Source organism: Osmia lignaria, chromosome 8, assembly GCF_051020975.1.
Source record: "Osmia lignaria lignaria isolate PbOS001 chromosome 8, iyOsmLign1, whole genome shotgun sequence".
Lineage (NCBI taxonomy): Eukaryota > Metazoa > Arthropoda > Insecta > Hymenoptera > Megachilidae > Osmia > Osmia lignaria.
In genome coordinates this window covers 14340403-14363436 of record NC_135039.1, presented here as the reverse complement: position 1 = coordinate 14363436, position 23034 = coordinate 14340403, and the positions used below count along the sequence as shown (strand labels likewise).

The 23034-nt window shown below is 38.2% G+C and overlaps 2 protein-coding genes across 13 annotated transcripts in view; one reads left to right on the top strand and one right to left on the bottom strand.

Moving 5' to 3' along the window:
• Positions 1 to 8635, top strand: part of Ecr (ecdysone receptor) — a 101351-nt gene extending 92716 nt beyond the window's left edge. For all 10 annotated transcript variants that reach the window (XM_034329152.2, XM_034329150.2, XM_034329147.2 and 7 more), the window contains one exon: positions 11 to 8635. In XM_034329152.2, coding sequence (XP_034185043.1) covers positions 11 to 255 — 245 coding nt within the window. In that variant the 3' untranslated portion in view covers positions 256 to 8635. The remainder of the gene's footprint in view (positions 1 to 10) is intronic.
• Positions 8636 to 13392: 4757 nt separating this feature from the next.
• LOC117606569 (neprilysin-1) lies at positions 13393 to 22725 on the bottom strand. Of its 3 annotated transcripts, none has more exons than XM_034329144.2 (16): positions 22499 to 22725; positions 22206 to 22432; positions 21009 to 21161; positions 20087 to 20920; positions 19708 to 19939; positions 18042 to 18080; positions 16760 to 17005; positions 16437 to 16645; positions 16007 to 16186; positions 15723 to 15934; positions 15410 to 15626; positions 15141 to 15323; positions 14906 to 15068; positions 14519 to 14835; positions 14173 to 14441; positions 13393 to 14095 (listed from the first exon to the last, which is right to left on the bottom strand). In XM_034329144.2, the coding sequence occupies exons 4-16, from the start codon at positions 20192 to 20194 to the stop codon at positions 14092 to 14094; spliced, it is 2379 nt and encodes a 792-aa protein (XP_034185035.2). In that variant the 5' UTR covers positions 20195 to 20920; positions 21009 to 21161; positions 22206 to 22432; positions 22499 to 22725; the 3' UTR covers positions 13393 to 14091. The 3 variants fall into 3 exon arrangements, with proteins under 3 accessions (XP_034185035.2, XP_034185034.2, XP_034185036.2); XM_034329143.2 differs by having other exon boundaries at positions 22520 to 22725; XM_034329145.2 differs by having other exon boundaries at positions 21016 to 21161; positions 22520 to 22725.
• Between the last annotated feature and the right edge of the window lie 309 nt (positions 22726 to 23034).

The window sequence follows — 23034 nt, the reverse complement described above, 5'->3', positions numbered from 1 at the left end:
CTGGTTACAGAAAGGCCAAACCTGCTGGAAGGTTGGAAAGTGGAAAAGATCCAAGAGATTTACTTGGAGGCGTTGAAGGCGTACGTGGACAATCGGCGCAGGCCAAAGTCCGGTACGATCTTCGCGAAACTGTTGTCCGTTCTGACGGAGCTGAGGACCCTCGGCAACCAGAACAGCGAGATTTGCTTCAGTCTGAAGTTTAAGAACAAAAAGCTGCCACTTTTCCTCGCCGAGATCTGGGACGTGACACCTTAGTTTGCCCGGTGAACAACCGATCGTCGGCTGAATCCTTGTTTCATCGGTCCGCATGACGTTGTCGAGGGGACTACGCTGGAGTGCAGCAGCATCATCGAGACCCAGACGTGAAGAAAACGTGGACACGTAAAGAGATAGAAAGAGAGACAGAGAGAACTCCTGTACTAGTGCACCACCATGCCACTGCCTGAACGTGTCAGCGAGTCGACCGGTGTCTCAGGAGCACCGGTTCGTACAAAAATTCGCTTCTACTCTCAACTTTTGCTCGAGGTGTACTCCATGGCACCTCGGCATCGTGAAATGTTGCACGAGTTCACAACAGGTACAGCCCGAGGAGGCTGCGATAAATGGTTAGAACGAAGGCAGTGGCGAGGCACCCAGGCTGTGATACGTAGAGACAGTACAGAGACTGTAATAAGGAGCTACCTACAGTTATGTTATTACTATATCCTCTTACCTGGCTACCCCCGGAATCGATATGTAAATGTATAATGTATAATGTATAAGGTATCGACTAAGGCGAGCGTGTTGTACGAGCAGATCGAGCGAGTACGAATCTAATTAAGAGCTAAGGACGCAGAATGTATGTGTGCAGATGAAAGAATGAGCGTGTGTAAACGGTATGCGTGCGGCAATTCGGCTGAGATGTGACCACAAATGATGATGATGATGATGATGGAGAGAAAGGATTAATCGCACCGTAGTTTGTGGAAAAGGAAGTATAGAAAAGAGTACAGGCGGGTCAGCTGTTGAGCAGCGAACTCAGCCAACATACGAATCGAGTGCGAATTAACAAAGAAAAATAATTGATGATGATGATGATATAACAGATGATACGATTATACATAATGATACCATAGAGTCTATATCACAACACATAGCATAATAATATATTGCTAGCATGTACACATTGTTTATACGTGATGAGGGAAGAGAAAGAGCGCGATAGGGAACGAGGAGAGGATGGATAAAAATGGCGGAAAGAAACGGGGGGTTAATCCGCGACGAGGCTTGGCATTTGCGCGTATCCGGGTTTTCTTTTTTCGCGAACTGTGCGTGGCAACTGGAAAGGTAAATCGAGAGAAAGCGAGAGAGAGAAAGAGAGAATAAGCGTTAGTAGCAACCGTAGGAAGTTAAGTAAAAAGTAAAAGTAAGCGAGGCTAGTTGGTAGTAGGTCGTAGTAAGTCAGTGAAGCTAGGCTAGGTGGACCGAGTTCAAGTGCAAAGCCTTGTGCCTTCAGCAGCGGACATCGGCTCACCGACAAACGAAAGCATGAAATTTAACCGTCCGTTTTAATTTTTTAATAAAAAAAAAAGAAAAGAAAAATCAACAAAATCAAGTAAAATATTGTAAATCTGTGCAGAGAGAGAATGAGAGAGAGGGAGAGCATGGTGTGACCAGGAAAGATAAATTGGTCTAGACGGTGAGAAAGAAGGGAAGAATGAAAGAGACGGGGGATGAGAGAGAAACCGAGTGAATGAGACACAGAGGAAAGGAGCAGGGTTTCGCGAGAAATTTGACAAGAACCGGAAACAAAGATCTTTCTAAGGAGAAACACGGAACAGGGTCGCGCTAGGTGAGCTTTAGAGGGTTCGAAGGGATATTCGCTCGACAACTTGGGTCTCGTAGGGCCCTGAGACATAATATGCTAGCATTAAAAACCACACTCGATCGTTATGAACAAATATCGCGCTGAGAATTAATTAGCTTCTGAGACTGACTTTCAATCTGGCTCGTACATCAATGGAGAGTGAGACGAACACATACCACACACACGTTACACATATTCACACTTGTACACGAGCGCGTACGCACATTCGTAGACATTTAACCTCAGTCCATGGAGTCGGAAACACTGGGCTTGGACCCCGAACGGAAAGATCTAAGACACTCGTGATTCGACACACAGATTACAATAAGATTCTCAATGTTGTAACACTGTAACTCTATGCTATTAACTGATTGTACGCAGTTGTATTCCGTAGTAAGTTAAACGAAAATTCGTGTAAATGTGTAACAGAAGAGGAGAAACGATCAAGAGACAGCTGGAATAAAAAAGGATAAGAGAAAGTAATCGAATCAAATACAGTGACACGAGAGGAAGGATGACTAAGTACTTCGCCTAGGACAAATAGAAACATCCTACACACGCGTATCGTGTTTTACTATTGTACAGTTATACCAGTCGCACGTTGGCGGCGTGTCACTATACTCAAAGTAATAACGTCGTTTCTCTTCGGTCCGGTCGGTTCGGTGCCCCGAAGAGAATTCTTCGATGCCTCGGACCTAACCTGATCTTACCATGATAAGAGAACCGTCTAACCTGCCTCAAGGCAGACACTGCCACACCGCAGAATAGCGTGGAAGAAGAGGATGAACGCGAGAAACCATCACCGCCATCGCCCCGCCGACGTGCTTAGCCGCTTCAACTTCAAGGCGGCACGTGCTGTTCTTCAGAACTAGAGAAATATCCTTAAGAAACCTCGAACATCATCCCAGAACGTTGCTGGAAGCCATCATCTTTGTCTGTCATTAGTCCTGGACCTTGGGACGTACTGTTCCTTGGTCATGGGTCCGCAAGTCGGGATTTGGAATTATTCTGGGTCACATAGTCTGAAAGAAGACAATGGAGATGAAATAGTGACAATTTGGACGGTTTAAATTGATCTCAACAAGGGAGAGTACTCCTGGCCAGCAACGCGTCCGGATGAAGACACATATGTACAAAAACACATCACCATGGAACACCACCTGCACACACCTGTACTCCGCATTGCTGTAACTCACTCTATCGTTATCGAGTGCTTTCAGACACGCCGTTTTTTGCTATAGACGCCGAGAAAACGAAGGATGAATCGCCTATTTGTTATTATACATCTTGTAAAAGTAGAGGCCGTGCATCGTCGATCCGTGGCAGATGTCCTTATTGAAGCTCCACGGTTCGACGATACTCAATATTGTTCGTTCGAACAGTAGCATTCTTGAAAAGAATTAACTTTTAAGCGTGAGGACAGCTTTGTTAAGTCTTTGAATAATTCCTTGTCGACTCGCTTTTAAGTGAACACCATGCAATGATGTACACTTGTTGAGAATAGGGGGATGACCTTTGTAAAAATTGTGTTCTCCCATGCGGGACACGGTTTCTCTTTTTTTTTTATGTTTCGTATTTTTGAATGATCGAGCTCTTTCCTTTCTTTCTAGAAAGTGTTTTCTACAATGAACTTCCGTTGAACGAAGCTTCTTGTAACATTGTTAAAATTCTATTACACGTTGTTTATTCTGGATTAGCTGCGTTTCTTTTTCTTTAGCCTGTAAAGAGTCGAAAGATCGTGCAATAAGAGGGCAGTCTGGCTGGAAGCGTCGATAAGTCCCAGTATGGGAGAACGCGAAGAACGTTCCCGAAGGGAATGCATCCCTGTGTTTCTCCAAGCGCAGAGTAGAAAAATCGTCACGAACCGTCGACGGCAGGTCGCGTCATCGACACAATTCCATCTTCCACGATCATAGTGTTTAGAACCGCCCTGTTGACAGACTTTGCCCATCGAAGAACGCCATCACCGTGATTCCCAGCATGGCGTCCCATCGGTTCGCGCGTTCGACGCCAGAGGGCGTCGATAAACGCGGGAACCGACCGCCTGTAGCTACGGGACAGGTTTAACATCGAAGAGATTCACAAACGGGAGAGGAATCAAGGTGAACCGCATCCTTCGGCTAATCAGAAACCGGTCACACGTTGCTCCGTGGGTGAACCGAAAGGAATTGAAGGCAAAAGACAGAGAGAGAGAGTGAGAGGGAAGAGGGTGGGAGTGTCAGAGAGAGAGCAATTGGAAGGGTATGAGCGTCGATCCACGTGCACATACATGCAGAGAGACAGTACATATTCATACAGGCAGACACACACACGCGAACGAAAGAAATAATACATGCAATTCTACGATCACTGCCAAGGGCGTTTTTAACCGTCGACGTCGATTTCTCATTGTCTAAATGTGTCGTTTTAGTCGTCGTCGTCGTTTTCTCGAGAAGCTGCTGCAAAACGATTCTAATTATACGAAAAAGAAGGACACTACCATTTGCGCGTCACAGATGACATCTAGAGATATTTAAGCGATAACAAAAACGAAAAAAAAAAAAAACTGCAAAAAATATATTATATTATATATACATACATACATACACATATATGTATATAGTATGTATGTGCGCCCGTTCGAGTTTGAATTTTCTCGCGAGCGATTGTTCATGATAACTGCCAAGCGTAGACTCGAGTTTCTCTGTTTTTTAAGGGACAAAACTATAATACTCCTTTTAAATGTGTCGTTGAGCCATACACACACAAGTACAGGCATGCACATAAACGCGCCCTCCCCATACACACACATACATGCACTCGTACACGAATTACACAATGTGAATATGTGTCATATGTATGCGCATCATGCCGCAATCTCTCTTGTCTGTCTGTCTGTTTGTCCACCCAGGTACCCTGATCTGTCAGTTTCTCCTAGATGTCTCTTTTCGCCTGTTGTACATACTAATAGACGAGCTGATACGTACATAACGTGTTAATATATCAGGTAATAGATCAGAGCAACCGCGGTGACTATTAGCCAATGAAATCGCGACAGGAGGTTGCAAATCCGTAAGTCAAAGATGCCACTGATAATAAGAAATGTTAAAGGGTTAAATTCATTTGGTTTGGTAAATTCTTTGGCCACTTATTCTTTGATAAGTTAGGCGGGATAGGTGCATACCCAAGGGTGCCCAGTGCACTTTAAATTATTATTTTATCAAATAGGTACATAGTATTGAGTAAATCTAGGAGGGGATAGTGGTACACTTACATCATTGGGTTGAGATTACAAAACACTGATCATCAAAGCATTAAAATCATAAAGAAAGCAAATTATAGATAAACATCTTGCCATTGCTTCTAGACAGGTTTAGCGCCCTCTTGTCGCGCTTATCTCCTGAGATCTTGAAACCGAGTCACCGTGCAGCGCAACCTGATACTTTCGTTACTTGTAAAGAGAGAAAGAGAGAGAAAAAGATAATATTTGTTCGTAGTTAGCCGACAGACGGTTGAGATACGGTATTTTCTTATTGGACGGCAACGTTTCGGCCCTGCGAGAGAAAGATAGAGCGAACGAGAGAGAAAGATAGAGGATGTTAGAGAAGATGAAGGTTCTTGTTATATTAAATCGCGAAATGGACGAGGGGAGTCGTTTTAATTTATTGGAAGATGTAGAAACGAAGAGAACAAGGAACGGAAGAAGCTTATAAGCTCTGAAGATTATTATAAATAAAGTTAAATGATTATACTTTGTTATGGTAGTTTTATGCATTATTTTCTGGGTTTTCATTTTTCTAACACGAACGAAACAGCCGCGACTCGTTCCCCTTCATTTCTTTTCTTTTTTTTTTTTTTTTCTAATCAACGTACACGTATTGTATTTGTACATAATTGTTGTTTGTAACGAGAGAAATGTAAGGAGCCCTGAGAATTTTCATCGAAACTGTTCTTCGTCCTTTTCTTTTCGAAATTTGAAAAGAAAAATGAATTCCATTTTTTCATTTATGACTTTTTTGATATTGCATTGGGCAATTTTTCAAAATTTTGTTGATCGACAAATTTGCGAAGAACGTGGAAGTATATCTTTGCTTTTCGAAAATGAAAAAAAGAAAATCGAACATAGAGGTATAAGAAACAGAATATCGAAGCGATGAAACGGCAATAAGTTAGTATCGTATAGTACATGCGTTTGAAATTATAGTGAAAGAACAAATCGGTTTTCGTCGCATTGTTTTGCAACTATACTACTTTATAAGTGATTCGTGGATAACTAACATAAGCGTTGATTGATTTATTATAACAAAATCGTGAAGTTGAATAGTAGCGACCGATACTCTGTGCAAACAACTATAACGATAATCGACTAACAAAATTTTCGGGGCTGCCAATACTAACACCAAAACGTACAAAATTTTTCATCACACTTACAAGCGAACTGTTCAATAGTTGATCAACTATAAATAAGATACTACGGCTAACAATCGCTGCTTAGGCATAATACGAGTAAGTCCGAAGAAGGAACGAGAAAAAGAGCAAAGAAAAAAGTAATATAGTGGCGACGAGTAGCGGTGAAAGTGGAAAGGAGAAATTGATTTAACAGAAAGAAATAAAAAAAGAGGCACGATAAACTAAAAAAAAAAAAGGACAGAGTTACTAACTATAATTGTATAGTACTGATTATCGTACAAATTATTGTCTCCAGACTTTTAAGATAAAGAAAACAAAACAAAAAAATGAAACGATACCGTCGTCGCTTGTCACAGGACCTGCCCTCGTCGGATGTGCACCCAGTCGACTTACTACTACTACTACTATTGCTACTATTTATTGCTCCTGTTACTGCTGTTATTATTGCTATTGTAACACTTAAACACTAACGTTTGTACTTGCATCACAGGGAACGCACGCAGAAGAAACACACACGATACACGACACAATCGTACGATTGATCGAGAAGTATAGTTGTTTAACTATAAACGTATAGTTCAGAATTCGAGGCACTATCATTTTTTGGATATAATAATTTCACTGGCAGTTAACATGCTTTGTGATGAAAATAGTTGAAATTAGTTACCAGTATAGTTTGGAGGTATAGTTGAAATTGTATAGTTTGAAACTTACTTATAATTAGTTTTGAATTTGTATAAGATTGGAGAATAGTGTAATCCAGTGAAATGGTGAACCATAACAATGATTTAAAATAACTTTGCATTCAATTACAATTAATGATTAAATATAATTATTTGTTCATTATTTGATTTAATCATGTCAACTACCATCAACTATATCAAATTTTTACAACTATTCCATATAAGCAACGAAAGATAATTTCCCTAAAAGGTATCTCCAGTTAGGTGCACCAACCTTCAGTATCAACTGAGAAGGAATTATTAATAAATGATGAGCAACTATACTATCAAAACTCGATCAGTTGTACAATACACGGTACACCCCAGCGTGCACCTGTTCGAAGAACACGAAAAAGTTAACCTAAAAGCGCGTCTCGTATCTTCTACTTAGCATTTACTATACCTAACTATTATAAAGACGTACTACTACTGTAAAGTATCGAAATTAATTGTTAAAAAATTGAGAAATCGGTGTGAAATTAGATGAAACTGGGCGTAGGCTCTTTTCTTTTCGTATTTTTCTTTAGACGTAAGCGCGCGTAAGAATTATTCTCGAAAATTCGTGGTCGGGACACAGAGTCGGCCATATTGGAATGAAAGAACTATTTAACGAATTGGTGCTTTGGAATGTATTAGACTGAAAAAAAATTATTGTTGTACGTTTTAGATGAAAACGAAAAAAAAAAACAACTGAAAAATCGAGGAATTACACTTGATTGGGAGTTCTTTTGCTCCGTATTCAATTAATAATTGGTAAATAATGATTTCTATTTGGAGCGTTTTATATATATACAATATATATTATATATTCGCTAGGTTGCACACACATACACACACAAACACATTACACTATATATTGCGAACAGTGATGGGAATCAAATCGCCTTTTGTGATCGGAAAGTTGTTTCTAAGAAAGTTATTTTAAATCAGTTATCGATACTTCGATGTGTCCTTTTCGTTCCAAGCGACGGATATCGATGTATCGATCTGCGAAATTGAACAAAATAAAAAATATCGACCGAATTATTGCAGATATTGCTGCGGTAGAAGAGAAAAAAGAAACGTTTGTGATTCTAGTAGGTTAGGTTTGTTAGATTCGATTGTATTTCGAAAATTATCGAGATTAAATTCTTTTTAGAGGGTATATTCGTTAACGTCAATTCAGTATTTCGCGGCGTTGTTCCTGTTTTTTCGTAAATGTCGATCTCGAACGTTCGAACGTGTTTGCGTGGGAATATTCAAACGCATACATCAGCGGTCCTCAATTTCTCTAATATTGCGCTATATTTGATCGAAAGAAAATTGTTTTTTATTGCGATACGCTTAAAAAAATTATATTGTTCGTACAAAATTCGTTTTTCGAAAAAACGAGCGTTCGCGACTATAAAATTGAGAACCGCTGAAACCGTTTGATGAAAGGAAAAATTTCTATCGTCGTTGCAATTTTCTTCGCGGTTATTAGGTGTACTTTGGACTGAGTATTTGCAAATACATAGTTTGAATAATTTGCGAATTTTTTATAATTAATAGTAGGCGAATTTTCAATTAGACGAATGTTGAAAAGGGAAGTGGATAAGAAAAAAAAAAAAATGTTCGCGTTACGATTCCCAGCACTAACTTTTCACACGTGTGTATACAACATGAACGTGCGAATTTAAAAAAAAAAAAAACCAAAATGGCAAGCGATATTACTTTGTATGTATAACAACAATTTAGCAGATTCTGTGCTCGAACGGAAGTGGGTGAAGTATGTGAGCGTGAGGAAGGCAGCGTGTATGCGAGAAAGAAAGGGACTCGGCGTGCACTCCGCCCGGAATGTGGAGGAGAAATTTGGGGGGAAATATTTTGCAAAATTCGGCAAAATACGGCGGTGCGGTTCGACTTAAATGCGCCAGTGTTGCGTGTAAAATAGAAGTTACACGAAGTAGATGACTCGTTAGACACGCGCGAACAAAAGTCCCAGTCGATTTTAAATTTTGAAAAAGGAAAAATCGAAAAATTGGCGAAAATTAAAAACTCCCTGTAAAATTACGAAAAATTTGAACGCATGGAATTACAAAGTTGATTTCAAATGGAAAAAGTTATATAAAGAATGAATTCTAACATGAAAATTTGCAGTAATATAACAAATCTGTGGATTTTGACGTGGTACAAAGAGAAATAGTTCAAAATTTATCCAAAACACTTGCAGTTTTGTAATTCCATTTGTGTTGGTACTGAATACAAAGAGTGTTGGTACCAGAAGTCTCTAGATTCGATAAGTAAAACTAACCTATAAAAGAAACTAAATTTGTACCTCGACTGTGGACTGAATCCTCTTTGAATATCCTATAACTAATATACCTTATCAATTTAAAAAGAAAAAAGAAAAAAATCATTAAAAAAAACGAGTTACATTTAAAGAAAAGAAGAAAAGAATGAATTTCTCGGAAATTCGTTCGGGTATTCCCAAAAGAAGAGGTACGGGGAATTCCCCAGTGTTCACGCGTGTCTAGGAACTCTTGTGTTCTCCGCAATGAACATACGTGGAGCCACATTGTACATCAACAATATTATATTCTAACGATTACTAATTAACTAATGTACAATAATTTTAACGATTGCTAAACGATGACGATGATGAAGTCTTTATGCATATTAACAGTGTTGCACGATGATAGGGAGGTGGGAGGGTGCGAGAGAGAGGGAGAGTATGATAGGCAACAAAAGGAATCCTGAATGTAAAATGGCGAAAAGAAAGATAAAACTAGGCGAAATCAGCAGGAAAAGGAGAATATGTATCTGTCTTTTGAAATAGGTGTGTATTTTTTGGAAGGACATAAGGCAAGAAGACCGTTGTTGCCAGTTTGTGTTCTGTGGGGTGGGCATTTTAACAAACCACTGCAGTTTTTATCTTTCAGAAATTCAGTCAAGTGGTATGGAGAATTGATGTTTCAAAAGTTCTTCAAGATTTTTGAAATATCAATTTTCGACATTGTTGTTTCAGTTACTGGAAATTAACTCCAGATAACAATTCTTTAATTAAAAAGCTTTGCAATTGTCTTTTTAGAAGATACAAACTTTTACAAAATATGAAGATGGTGCAAAATCTAGGATTCTGCTTCCATATTGTTACAAACAAATATATACTAACAGCTTGATTATTTTTTAATCAATGATTAAAAAATAGAATGAGAACCACTGGCAACTAGCGGCTGCTAGTTTGCATTAGCAAGAACCAGGTCATTTCAACTAATAAGTGCAAAAATTTGTTAAATAACAAATTAATCAACAGTAAAAGAAAAGAAATATCCAAATCGAATTTTTGCGCTTATTAAAAGTAATGTGGAAATGTTTCACTAACATTTGAAAAGTTTATGCTCAGTGACCGATCTATACAACTGTAAACAAGATCGATGTTTTTGGGTCGCTGTTTAATTTTGCGCGCAAAAGTAATTGAACGTGAAATTGAATCACGTCAAGCGGAAATGAAAGGAAAATTTGATTTTCCTAATTGAAAATCGAAGTTAAGCGAAAGGAAAGTTAATTTTAGAGAATTTTTTTAATCGTGTTTCGTTAATTAAATGCAATACTGTGAACTATATAAGGAATGAATAGGGCATCCCTCACCTCCTTCATTTTTTGAAAGAAAGGTAAATTTTTGACATCTTTTTTTGAGACGTTTGTCTTATTCGACAATCGTTTGTTAATGATTGATGATAAGATCGAGCAATAACTGTGAAGTACATCAAGTAAACAAAAAATAGAGATTCGATAAAATCTTTCAAAATTTTGCTAAATTTATTTGAAATTTTAAATGAACAACTTAGGATGTCGATAATTGAGAATTCAAAGCAATTCATCGGTTACAAACTTTACCAAAGCGCTGTTACAAGAAAAAAGTACCTCTAAAGATAACCTAAAAATAAAGATTTTTATCAAAGTTTGAAATTTAACGCGGTACAAGGAACGCCAAAATGGAAGATGAAAAATTAACAAAGGAACAATACCCTACTGTCAAGTACAAGAAAGAGGGCGCTGAATGTTTTTCCCCTTGAATTCTAACCTCGAAAAGAAAAGACAAGTACCAACCCTCAGATCTATTAAATCGTTATAAGATTTATTTTCCTGAGGTATCCAAGCGGCGTTCAAAAGTTTATTTTAATAACGAGGACAAAGATCTAGAATGAAGAAGAAGAATAAGAAAATAAGAAACTATTTATTTTTCTTACACAGTATTGCACAGGCCTTTTAATTAAAAGGAAGATGGCGGGTGAAGTTTGTAGGTGTTTGGGAAGAGACGACAATTCTCAGATGATTAATTAACAAGTTCGAGACGGTAAACGATCGAATAGAAAAGCATTAATTACGTTAGGGTAAGGAGACGAGGAAATAAGAAAAAAACAAGAAAAATACATAGAATGCGTGGTGAGCGTGTGAGAGGGAGAGAGACAGAGAAATCACAGAAGCCATAGAGTTCAAACAAAAAAAATAAAAAAATAATAAAATACAATAAAAAAATGAGTGCATTGTGTACATACATAAGAAAGAATGAAAAAAGACGAAGAACAGAGCCGTAAAAAATACAGTGTGGTAACCGAACGATAACTTTGTAAATTAGCTTTGTACATTGATGATCCCTATTGTTTTCTTTTTTTTCATTATTGCTTAATGAACAAAGGAGATCTGTATACAGGTATTTCACTTTTAATTTGTTAACGGGTTTTAAGGAGATAACTCGTCGTTCAATTGATGAATCTTCAACAAATGATGTTTTCAGTTAACAAATTTTTGGTTTCATAAAAATGAAAATAATAGAAATTTGAGAGAATTTTTGTCCTCAAATTTATTGTATTTGGGCTGATTGCTCCCTCTGGATCCACCCACTCCGTACCCGCCTCCTCTGGATCCGCCCACTCTGCACCCTCCTCCTCTGTATCCGCTCATTCTAAGTCCACCTACTCCATATTTGTCCACTCACTAAATCGCATCTTCTGGTAACGCCCTTTCTGGATCCACCCACGCTGTATTCACCCACTCACTAGATTCGCATCCTTTGGAGCCGCCCACTTTAGGCACGCCCCCTTTAGATCCTCCTACCTTGGGCCCGCCCACTTTATGTATGCCCCTATACTGAAGAGAAATGATTTCGTATTGATTAGGATATTTATTGTTTTGATTTAGTGACCATGAACAGAGCAATAATCCAAATCAGTCTTACAAACTTTGTAATTTATTTGTCTTTTTGTTAAAGGTGGATTTTCTTTTCTTAAAAATGACATAACTGTAGTATCTAAGAATGTATAGAAGGGAGAAAACGAAATTGCTGGCAATTCCAAAGATTTTACCCACGATAAATATATATATATTTTATTATACTCATATCTCTATGTGAAGTTGAGATTAAAATGAAAACCAGGTTTCATTTTTCTGTTTCTCTTTTTTCTTTTGCAAACTTAAGATAGGAAGATGTTTATCTATTATTATGTATATAAAACTGTGCATATACATGTGTATACATAACGGAACATATATAAAAACATATATATTTTTCTGGAGTAAGAAGACAAAAAAAAATAGCCGGAAGGACGTATCCAAACTTCGTGGACGCAATAAAAAATTCACTATAATCGATTATGATGTATGGGCATCAGGGTGTAGTTTAATAGATAGAACGAGAGCGAGAGAGAGAGTGAGAGAAATACAATTGTTAAAGAGATGACTATTTTTTTGGAGATGAAGAAAACACGATAAGGGAGGTACACAAGAGAATTGGAAATTTTTATTTTATTCAATTCATGGAATATTGCTCTGTTTATGGGTTCAGGGATTGTTTGAAGGTTTTTTAAATTGAAAATAATTTCAAATTTGAAAAGGTAAAATCATTTCTCTGGAAATAATTAATAAATTATTGCCTTTTGTAAAATGAAAGTAACATTTACAGATCTTCTTGTAGTTCAGTGGTTTTAAAAGACATAAATGATATTAAAACACCCGTTGCATGTACATAGACCGGAAGACTACTGGTAGCCATCTTGTTAATTAATTGAGACGACTTCGTCGACTGATGTTCTTTCTCTTCTTTCTTTTCTCTCACTGAACACGCGACAGTTAACATTGCAATTATTTTCCTGATTCATTTCTTTTCTTTCTACCCTATTAACTCCGAGCTTCCTTTTCATTATGCAAATTAATTTATTTTTCTTACGAGTTTGTTAATGTTAAAATAGATTCTATGTATTCGAATGAAATTCGAGTATAATAATATTTTAGCGTTTAGTTTTCTTTCGTTTGCATAAATTATAGATGGTATTTTTTAATTGTTATTAGTTATTTAATTAAAAAGAATTCGATTATTCACCGATGCACTGTATACGTGTATTGGTTGGTACTGTTATTATTATTTAAGCGTTTGATTATGGCAATTCATGGTGGAATGATAATTTCTTTCTTTTTGCTGCAATTCTTTATGTTGTACATAATATTGTATAAACATTTGTGTAAATGCGTGTAGTCAGTAAGGTAAAGTGATATATAACGCAAAGTGAGAGAAAGAGAAAAAGGGAGAGCCCTTCTGTCTGTTGTATATTATTTTTATTTCCACCTTTTTTACATGAAAACAAAAAAGCGAGATCGGTATTGACCGTGCTATGTATGGATGATATGTTCCAATATAGAATAAATCTTTCAACAAATACTCGACTGCTGCCTTCAACATTTTATTATTGTATCCAGTCATCACTAAACATCGAATCACATCCACTGCTACCTTGCAAAGAACATGTAGAATTCTTCGAAGTCTGGTAATTTTGAAAGAGGGAAAAGAAATACCAGTTTCTCTTATTTTCATCGAAAAATTTATTAGACTCGTCCACGACGAGCTGAAGCACACAGAAACGATTATGCATACACGATTAAAATCTTGTATATACAACATGTAACTTTTGACATCATGATCAGACTCGCACACGCACGCACACTAATACAATCCTTTCGAATTTCAGGTTTCCTTTTGCTGGAACCACATCATAATGGATCACAAGTAAATGAAACAAGTCTTTCGTGGCTCTATCATGGTTTACGTCGGAGACGAGCTGAATTAGTTAGCCTATGATGATATGATGCTGTCTTTACCACCGTTCAGTGGCTTCAGTATTACCTACAATAATTATAAAAATTGATGAAATAGCAGTTAGGTTAAGGACACGTAACTAAGTGGCTAAGGTGCCAACTGACCAAACACTGCACTTGTGGATTGGATTCATCGGTGAGCCAGGGGGACAGTCGTAGGCCCTGGCAAAGTCCTCGCTGTTGGACAGAGGTCCCAGGACCCTAATAGGACCTGGTGAATGGACACTGCTTCGTATTTTTGTTAGCGCGTCCTCTGGTCTCATGGAACCACACCAGATCTGAGCATAGTTCAGAAAGAACAGCTGATCATGGGTGAGGTTCACACCAGGCAGCAGGGGCTCCTCACCATGTATCGACACCCACTTCTTGTATGCCTTGATTATGACAACAGTATCATTGGTACCAGGATTGCCAAAATAAGCATACTATCATTATTCATAATTAGCCTCACCCTAAAAGATTGCTTGAGCCCTCCATTATCAGCGATGTTCTCCCCCTGGGTCATCCTGCCATTAATATACAAATCGACCTCCTGCAATTTATATCTGGAGTACTGGTCCACGATACACTGGGCCCTCTGCCTAAATGCCCTTATGGTGGCGTCGTTCCACCATTGCATCATGTTGCCATCCTTGTCGAACTGGCGTCCTTTATCGTCGAAACCGTGAGTGATCTCGTGACCGATTACTACACCGATTCCACCATAATTCAATGATTTTGGGAAGTGCTGGGAGTAGAAAAGAGGTTGGAGAATCCCGGCTGGAAAGACTGTAACAATTTGGACGTCAATGATGGTCAGACGAGTTTCGAAGGTAGGTAAAGATGGAAACCTACTTACCGATATCGTTCTTGTTGGGATTATAGAAGGCATTCACGACAGCAGGCTCCGTGGACCATTTGTTCTTATCAACTGGCTTCCTTAGCTTCTGTAGATTGTGATAAGCGTCGTACTTTAGCACAGCTAACACGTTTTCCAGGAAATGATTTTCGGTTATGTTCAACTGCAGAAGCAAAAGTAGGACCCTAGGTAAGTGTGCTTCAAAATATTGATTGGGTGATCTCAAGTTACATACCACCACATATTCCTTTGATAGTTCAACAGGATCCTTCAGGAACTCAGGATACCCGATTCTCTCATTCATAGAGTCAGCCTTGCTCTTGGCCACAGCTCTGGTCTCATCGTCCATCCAATGATTTTCTGCTAATAATTCATTAAACGCCTCGCGTATCGTCCGGATCATCTCGAGTGCTGTTTCCTAAAGATAAAATGGCGCCAAAGAAATTAGGATTAGAAAAAATTTTCCAACATGTCAGCTCCATCAGTTTGAGGATGTAAAGTAACCTTGCTATCGTGATTAAAATTGTCTCGAATGAAGAGGGCACCGACAGCCATTCCAAGCTTCTTATTGGTCCAATCGACGCATTGGGACCACCTGTTCCCCTCGCTCAATATCCCCAGCAGGATCTTTCTAAATTCGACCCTCTTCTGCTGGTATTCGTCTATCATGTGGGGCATGATCGACATGACTAATCTCCAAAGTATGTAATTATGCAACGTCCTATAATAAAAAATAAAAATTTCAATGGCAATATGATGAGCCCGAAATTTCTAATAGACCAAATTTCTCTTTTTGTAATTAACGTTTTCTCATCACCTGCGATGTGTACTTCGAACGATACGACCCATCTGCATAAAATATGGCATCGCGTATGCAACAATTGGTTCATCTTCGGTGATCGGAGCACTGATGAATTCCTGAAGATACGCGCGCCATTGCAGTTGCGGAATTTCTCGCTGCAACTCCCGCAGCGTCAACTTTCGATAGATGGCGGAGGTGTCGTGCCTGTCCGCCTCGGGTAAGGATGCCTGAAATTTTGTGTGACAATCTCGTAAAACGTATGATAATAAGAGAATTAAAGATTTTAATTATATTCTTACGTAAGCTAACTTTTTCTCGAACTTAATCACTTCATCGAACTCTTCGGCTGCGGTTTTAGGGTTAGCGCCAAGCAACACAGCAACGCTCGTCATGTAACGATGATACGCTTTCAGTTCAGCCTCGCTGTTCTTCTTCAAATAGTAATCTCTACTAGGTAACGCCAGTTGCATCTGGTCCAGCTACGAAAAATTTAAACAATATTTAATATTAAAATCGAACTCTGTTTCTTATTTCCTTCATTTGTTGTCTATTAACACTGGAAGGACCAGTACCTATCCCAGTACATATTCGAGGCAAAGCGTCTCCAAATGCAGATTAAAAAAAGTAAAAGTAGTTTATAGTGAACTGACTATAGTGAAATATGCGAGACCAATCGGATTTTTTATATTATGCAGTCGTCGACCAAGGGGCCTTACTTTGCCGGCGCACCTGGAGGATGTTCGCCGAGGAGTTCTTGTCATCTGGACCGACCCACTGCTCCAGCAACACTCCCTCGTTGTATTCGCCACGAAGTCTACCCAACAGGACCTCGACAGGATACGGAGGAGGTTTCCATGATGGTCCAACCACCACTGGCCATCCACCCAGATATTCCAGCGTCCTTTTCAGCGGGACATCGCCGATCTCTCTGATCCGAGCTGCGAAAACAAGAAATTGAAGATATTTTCTAAGCAACCATTTGTATTCTGTAATGAAGTCCAAGATTTCCTTCCAGCAACTTCATAGTTAAATTAATTATTCGGTGTACCCACGGATGTCCATGCAAGATTTGTAGAACATCTTCGCCTTCAGGGTGGCGTTGTTATCCTGATCGTTAGGTGGCTCCTCCAGGACTCGTTTCAGGATCACCTGTAGCTGATCCGCAAGCACTTCGAACGTACTGATCGAGCTTCGATCTTCTGGTATCACGTGCAGACGATTCCAAGTGCCACAAGCGTATTGAAAGAAATTCACGCAGGGTGCTGCTGTTCGGTCCATCGCTGACAGCAGACTCGCAGCTGAAATTCAATTTAATTATGTGGAAGTTTAATCTTCTGGATTATAGTAATGAGTTTTTGCAGGATTGTCTGGAGTTCCTAAGTCTTACTGAGATGCAGTGACTATAAAGTGAATAAAGTGATCAGATGATGACTATAAGATGAATTCAGAGTAATTACAAGGTATATTGACTGGGAGTTAGTGTAGAATAACTATAAAGTGAATAGAGTGACTATCAGATGGTGACTGGGAGCTCCTAAAAAATATTTAATAATTGTTTCATGTACGTTTCATGTTTCATGCCACGTCAGAATTTTCTAACTCTACTTTTCCAGAAGGGTATCGACAAACATGTTGATATTAAATTCTGAAACTGATATTGATACAAGAATGTAAAATTGCGCTATCACAGGCAGGAAATTGAATTTCAGCTTCAGTCAAGGTAAAAGGACAGAACCGATAACATAGAGATACTAAAAATAAAAAAATAAAATAAAATGATCGTTCTGAAAGGATAATTAAATAGTCCCTTAGCCGCCAATTAATTACACCAGGGTTAATATCACCGATTAATCGAGCGAAAACGTTTTAACGAAGTTCGTCGTGTCCTCTCAATTAATTAGATCACCGATAAATTATCTGTAACGCATAATAACGTTACTCTAAAACTAGTTATGAATTTTAGATTGATAAACAAATAATCAGGTAAAGTTACACGTTCGATCGCGTTTCCAACGATTAAACCGCACTTGAGTCAGGGAATTTGTGGAGAAACGAAAATCGAGTTGCAGTCAGCTGGCTGTTCGGTCAGCAGGCAATTCCCTGGTGAATAGTTAATCTGATTAACGAGTGTGAATGTGTGTTTCTGTCGGTGTGTTTGTGTGCGGCACGCGACGTTGGGCAACGCAAATCTCGTCGGCTACCAATCACCTCTGATCCGATTCCATTTCCGAATATTCGCCATTGGTATTACGATTTCAACAATTTTTAATAATTCATCACGAAATTGAAATTTGTCATAAAACATTTTAAATGGTGTTAATTAAAAATTCATACCTGTTCTGACGCATTCTTCTGTCATACAAACATTTGGACCTGTTAAAAAATAAAACAGAATGTTAATTATTTTTCAACTAAAAAATTGTTAAGTTATACAATAGTTCTACGATGTTATGCATCGTGACACTAAAATGTTTCTTTGTTTCAATAATGTGCCTTTATTGCTTCTGCGTTCAAAACATCCGGTATGCGAATAAAACAGTATTTTATCATCGCAAAAAGCTGTTCGAAATGTTCTTTAGCTCGAACAGAAGCATGTAAGTCATTATTGAGACACAATGACTTCTTTGGATCGTTTGATGGTTTGCAGACCTGCGTTAATTAAACCCTCTTTCAAAAGGCTTCAGTAAAAACTTGTGCACTTAAAATGCATCACAGGCCTGCATATGTTTCAATTTCTCTTAACCAATTTTGTATGCTATCAACAATATATTTTTTGGAATTGATGGCTGAAATAGACCGGATGATTGACCATGGCAGTCAAAATGATCAAATCATTGCAATGTTTCGAAATTTTGATGGATCGTTCGTGGACGTCAGTGGAACGATTAATACCATGATGGGCAATGGTTGTGAGGTAACGTCGGCCTTTTCAAGAGGAACTTGATAGCCTCGACTCGATTCGATTCGATTGATCGATGATTTTGGCTTTCTAGTTTCACAATTTTGGTCCCTTTGTTACGCAACTGATTCTGTCGTAGATAGACCTTGAAGGATCATCAAATTTATTCAAACGATAAATGAATATAAATTAATGCCATGTTTAAAAATTTCAGAATTCTTATTTTGTTATTAAGATTCTGAATTTTAAATGGACAGAAAGAGTCCATAGTGTTGAAGAATCGGGTGAGCGCGAAATGAAACTTTAATGGCGTGCAACGGAGATTAAATTGCAAAAAGAATGATATTCCCCCGAGCAATTTCACGCGAGGACGAGCTGTTTTCTGTAACTTTCTTCACGGTGTCCTGTAAAGTTGTAATTAAACTCTCCTGGAAGGATCTCACCGGAAAAGAAAGATTGTATGCGGTAGCCACGAAAGCGGGCCAAACTTTACGGTAAAAGTTTCCAGTTTTCTGTACTACTGCGTTCAACAACGAGTTTAGAGGAGGACAAGCTCCTCCTCGCGTGTAATAACTCTATTGGGAAACTTTCATGACGAAGAAATTCGTTTCTGAACTAGAATTGCAGTTTGAACATAACCTAAAAACTATCAGTAATGCATTGCGTAAACAGCTGTTTGATCGACGTTTGAATTTCCCGCGTAAAATTTTCTGGAAACTAGTATCAGTATTTTAAGTAGTAGCATTGAGTATCCAATACTTGACAACTAATTTGCTACTAATTTGCATAGTTCCACTAGTATCTCTAATACCTAGTATCATACTAGTTTTATTTTCCCCTAGTATACCCTAGTATCTGTCTGAGTACTTAACTACTAGTATATCTAAGAATCTAATTCAGTACTAGTATCATCATAGTTCAAAAGCATTCAAGTCTAGTCTAATTCCCTATGATAACTCAATTCACTCAGCAAGCAACACTGATCTAACACCTAGCCTCTATACTAGTCACATTGTAGCATGCTTAAGCCCCTCATCGCCGACCGTTTGATTAATTAGATTATGGGAGTTAACCGTATCGTTCAGCATTGATTCGACATACGTGGTTCCTGGACGCATTCGCGGCTCGTGTTCAACGCCAACAACAGAAGAATGAAGAGACAAGTGGCGAGAAGAGTGACGGCCAAAACACCAAGCAATTGCTGCCTACTGGCTGGTTCTCTTCGTCTACGGGTGATGGACGTGGCCCGAGTTATCCCGCCGATCGGCCTTCGACTATTCCCCGGATGCTGAAGAACCGTGGTCGTGGTGCTTCCGCGGGGACCATAAGTCACCTTCAAACAGATCATTTACAAACGTTTGAAGATAAATTCCTAGGCCCTATGGTTAAATAATTTTCCTAATCGTTAAGGACCTAAATTTCCAAACATGACTTAAGATGAAAAATGTGTTAATTTAAATAATATTTTTAATTTCCTTACCTGAAGAGTGTTAGCAGCGGGTGTCTCCTGACCGGCCGTACCGGTGATCTCGTTCTGCTCGGTGATGACGGTGGCCCTGAGGTAGCCGTTGTTACCTTCAGCCTTCATCCTCGATCCTCAGCTTCTCTCGTCCTTTAATACAAACTGAAGCACAGGACACGTCCGAATTTCAACCCGGGAACTGTGTCAACGACCGGTGTAACGTTGACATCGCGGCTGCTCTCGATCAGCCTTGGACCTCCGGCACAGTCTACTCGATAATCGATCGATCCTTATACCACAGAAACCCTTCAAAGATTATCTCTCACTGTAAAGATCTCTGGGTTCACTTTCTTCTGCTTCTCAGTCACTTGGAAGTAATTCAAAATAAAGGGACACACAGATGCACAAGATTCTTAAGTCCGTCAGTTTGGTCCCTGTGCATTCACAGGGGAGGTCTCTTTTGAAATATGATTTTATTGAATGCCGTTGATGAGAAGTTGTTCACAGATAGTTCACGATGATTTGAAATGAATGTTGAAGAACGAGGTGTTGATCAGGCAGCTTTTTAGTTCCGAAAGGATCTGTGACCGCCGTGCTACTGACGAGTGCCACGGACACCTCGCAGTCTCGCACCACCTCCGGTGTCCCTGTCCCCTCCACTGGCGTTCCTCACCCTTCGGGCAACCCTCGATTTTGTTTACAACGGGTGCCAACCCGACAGAGGGAGGATTTCCGGTACAGCATCCCCTTTGTTCAAATTTCTGAGGGAGTTTTTGCTTGATGACTCTTGTTATTCATAAGGATAATTCCAGAAGAAATGAAGCACCTTATTAACACTTTGATGGGATTTATCTATAAAGAGTGGTGAATTTTTTTTATCAATTTTTTGAATCATGTTTATGTAACCTGGGTTCAGTGTTTCTCGAGTGTTAATAGATACATTTTACCTGGGGTGACACGGTTCGTTGGGCAGAAGGGTGCGTGCATCGACATCATCGTTCGCTTGCTCCACAAATTCACCCTCCTCTACATTCCAACCCCCCTCTCTTGCCGTAGCCCGGGTCATTTTCTACCTGTCAGATCCCTTTGATATCTAAAAGAAATATCCATCTCCAGTGTCAATAGATTGTAGAAGAAACAGCAAACTGGTTCGTGAAAAGTTATATTATTTTGTTATAGATTTTTAAATGTTACAATTTTAAAATGTTTAAGTGACTTTTGAATCACCCTGTAGGCACTTCATTTAATTTTTTAATTGTTTTATTTGGTGGCTTGAAAGGTAAAATTCCTAAATTTAATGATTCTTTGAACCTTTTTTTTTTAAATAAGTTTATTTTTTGCAGGCAAGTGTTAATTAATCTTAAGACAAGTATTCAAAGTCGATGGTGGAAGCGTTCCCTGTGCAGCCTAAGCATCGATCGATGTCTTGGTTTCTCTATTAATATCTTTCGTTTATATCAATTTATGTGATACCGAGTAGCTCGCATGAGATCCTACAGAATTTCGCACCCCTTAAAACATTATGGTACAATTGAAGCATTAATTGTTCTCCCTCTTTCCAAATTAAAAACGTAACTTGATTAAGAATTACACCCCTTTTTAAAATTGAAATTTCGTAAATTATTATATTTCTTACAATTATTTTTTTTTGTTAGAATTTTGTAGAAAATCACCCTTTTGTAATATTACTATAAAAAGCCTTAACATAACTTAATCCAAGTCTTTTTAGTTTAACATATTGAGTTTAAAATTCAATAATAAATTTGTTAATAATATTTATCCCTCTGGTTATCATTCTAACACCATTATAGGGTGTGTACTGTGTTATATATGGTTGAAACGAGAGAGATTTAGAGGCACTTATTTACTTGAAGTGCATGCAACAAGCGGTTGATCATACATACTACGTTATTGATGATCATTTGTGCGCTTTGCAATGACAAAACAAAGGGGTTAAGTGAGAACAGAAATTTTGATTTCAAAAAAATATTTTATAAATAAGAACCATAGTGGGTTGAAAATTTGGTTATTTGCAAAAATGAGAAAAAAATGATTTTGAGATTAAAATAGCAATTTTAAGGAAAAATACTTTTTCCAACTTTATAATCAATAAATTACACTACCAGTATATTATTACCTCTCCAATTGTTGAATTGTGAATCCAGAAACGTCGAAAAATACTCAAAATTCACCACTCGTAGCTAAAGGGTGGCACATACCACCCTCGCAATCATCCCTCTATTGTTTACACGATTATCACAAATGCATTTCTACAAATGTTCCTCGCTATTCAATGTTGTTTAAACAAACATCACCACTGAAGTTTGTAATTTTAGCAGGAACTCTTCATTGAAATTCATGGAACTAAAATTTACATAATAGTTAAATGATAATCACAAAAGAAACACAGCAATATTTACATTTACATACATTTTATTTGTTAAAAATTACCTATTTAGAATGTAAGAATAAAATAAAAAAATAGAAAAAGGTTTTAAGATTAGATTTGAAAATTGTTATTAATTGGAAATTCTTTTGTTCATAAAAATTGCGTCAATGTTTATTCTTCTATGTCAATGCAGAGTTTTTTCCACTGGAAAAAGCAGATTAAAAAAACGCGAACACGTACGACGGTCAATGCTGGACTGGCGAGGAAATTTCGGCGCGGCTGCGCTCCTTGAGCGAACTCGACGCGTCAGCGCACTTTTTCCCCCTTTTTATTTTTTATTTTCTTGACCATTTAGCACCCTTTTCAAATGACCATCGAGTGTAGAGAGTTTCTTTCAAGTTGCGAAATTTTATTTTCCCTTTTAGGGTGACCGAAAATTTTTTTTTCAGCACTAATGAAACTATTTAGAGAGTTCGTGCTAATTAGGGGTATGTAACTTTATTGTATTTGATTTTGGCAGTATACAACTAATTAACAATTCGCGTTCAGTTAATTAAAATCGTAAATGGACAAGTTT

What these genes read in the sequence shown, in the direction of transcription:
- LOC117606569 (XM_034329144.2), bottom strand. Translation starts at nt 20,194, where the DNA reads ATGAAGGCTGAAGGTAACAACGGCTACCTCAGGGCCACCGTCATCACC. An exon ending in TCGAGAAAAAGTTAGCTTAC is followed by an intron (nt 15,935 to 16,006) that starts GTAAGAATATAA and finishes ACAAAATTTCAG; the next exon opens with GCATCCTTACCCGAGGCGGA. An exon ending in GGCTCAAGCAATCTTTTAGG is followed by an intron (nt 14,442 to 14,518) that starts GTGAGGCTAATT and finishes GTCATAATCAAG; the next exon opens with GCATACAAGAAGTGGGTGTC.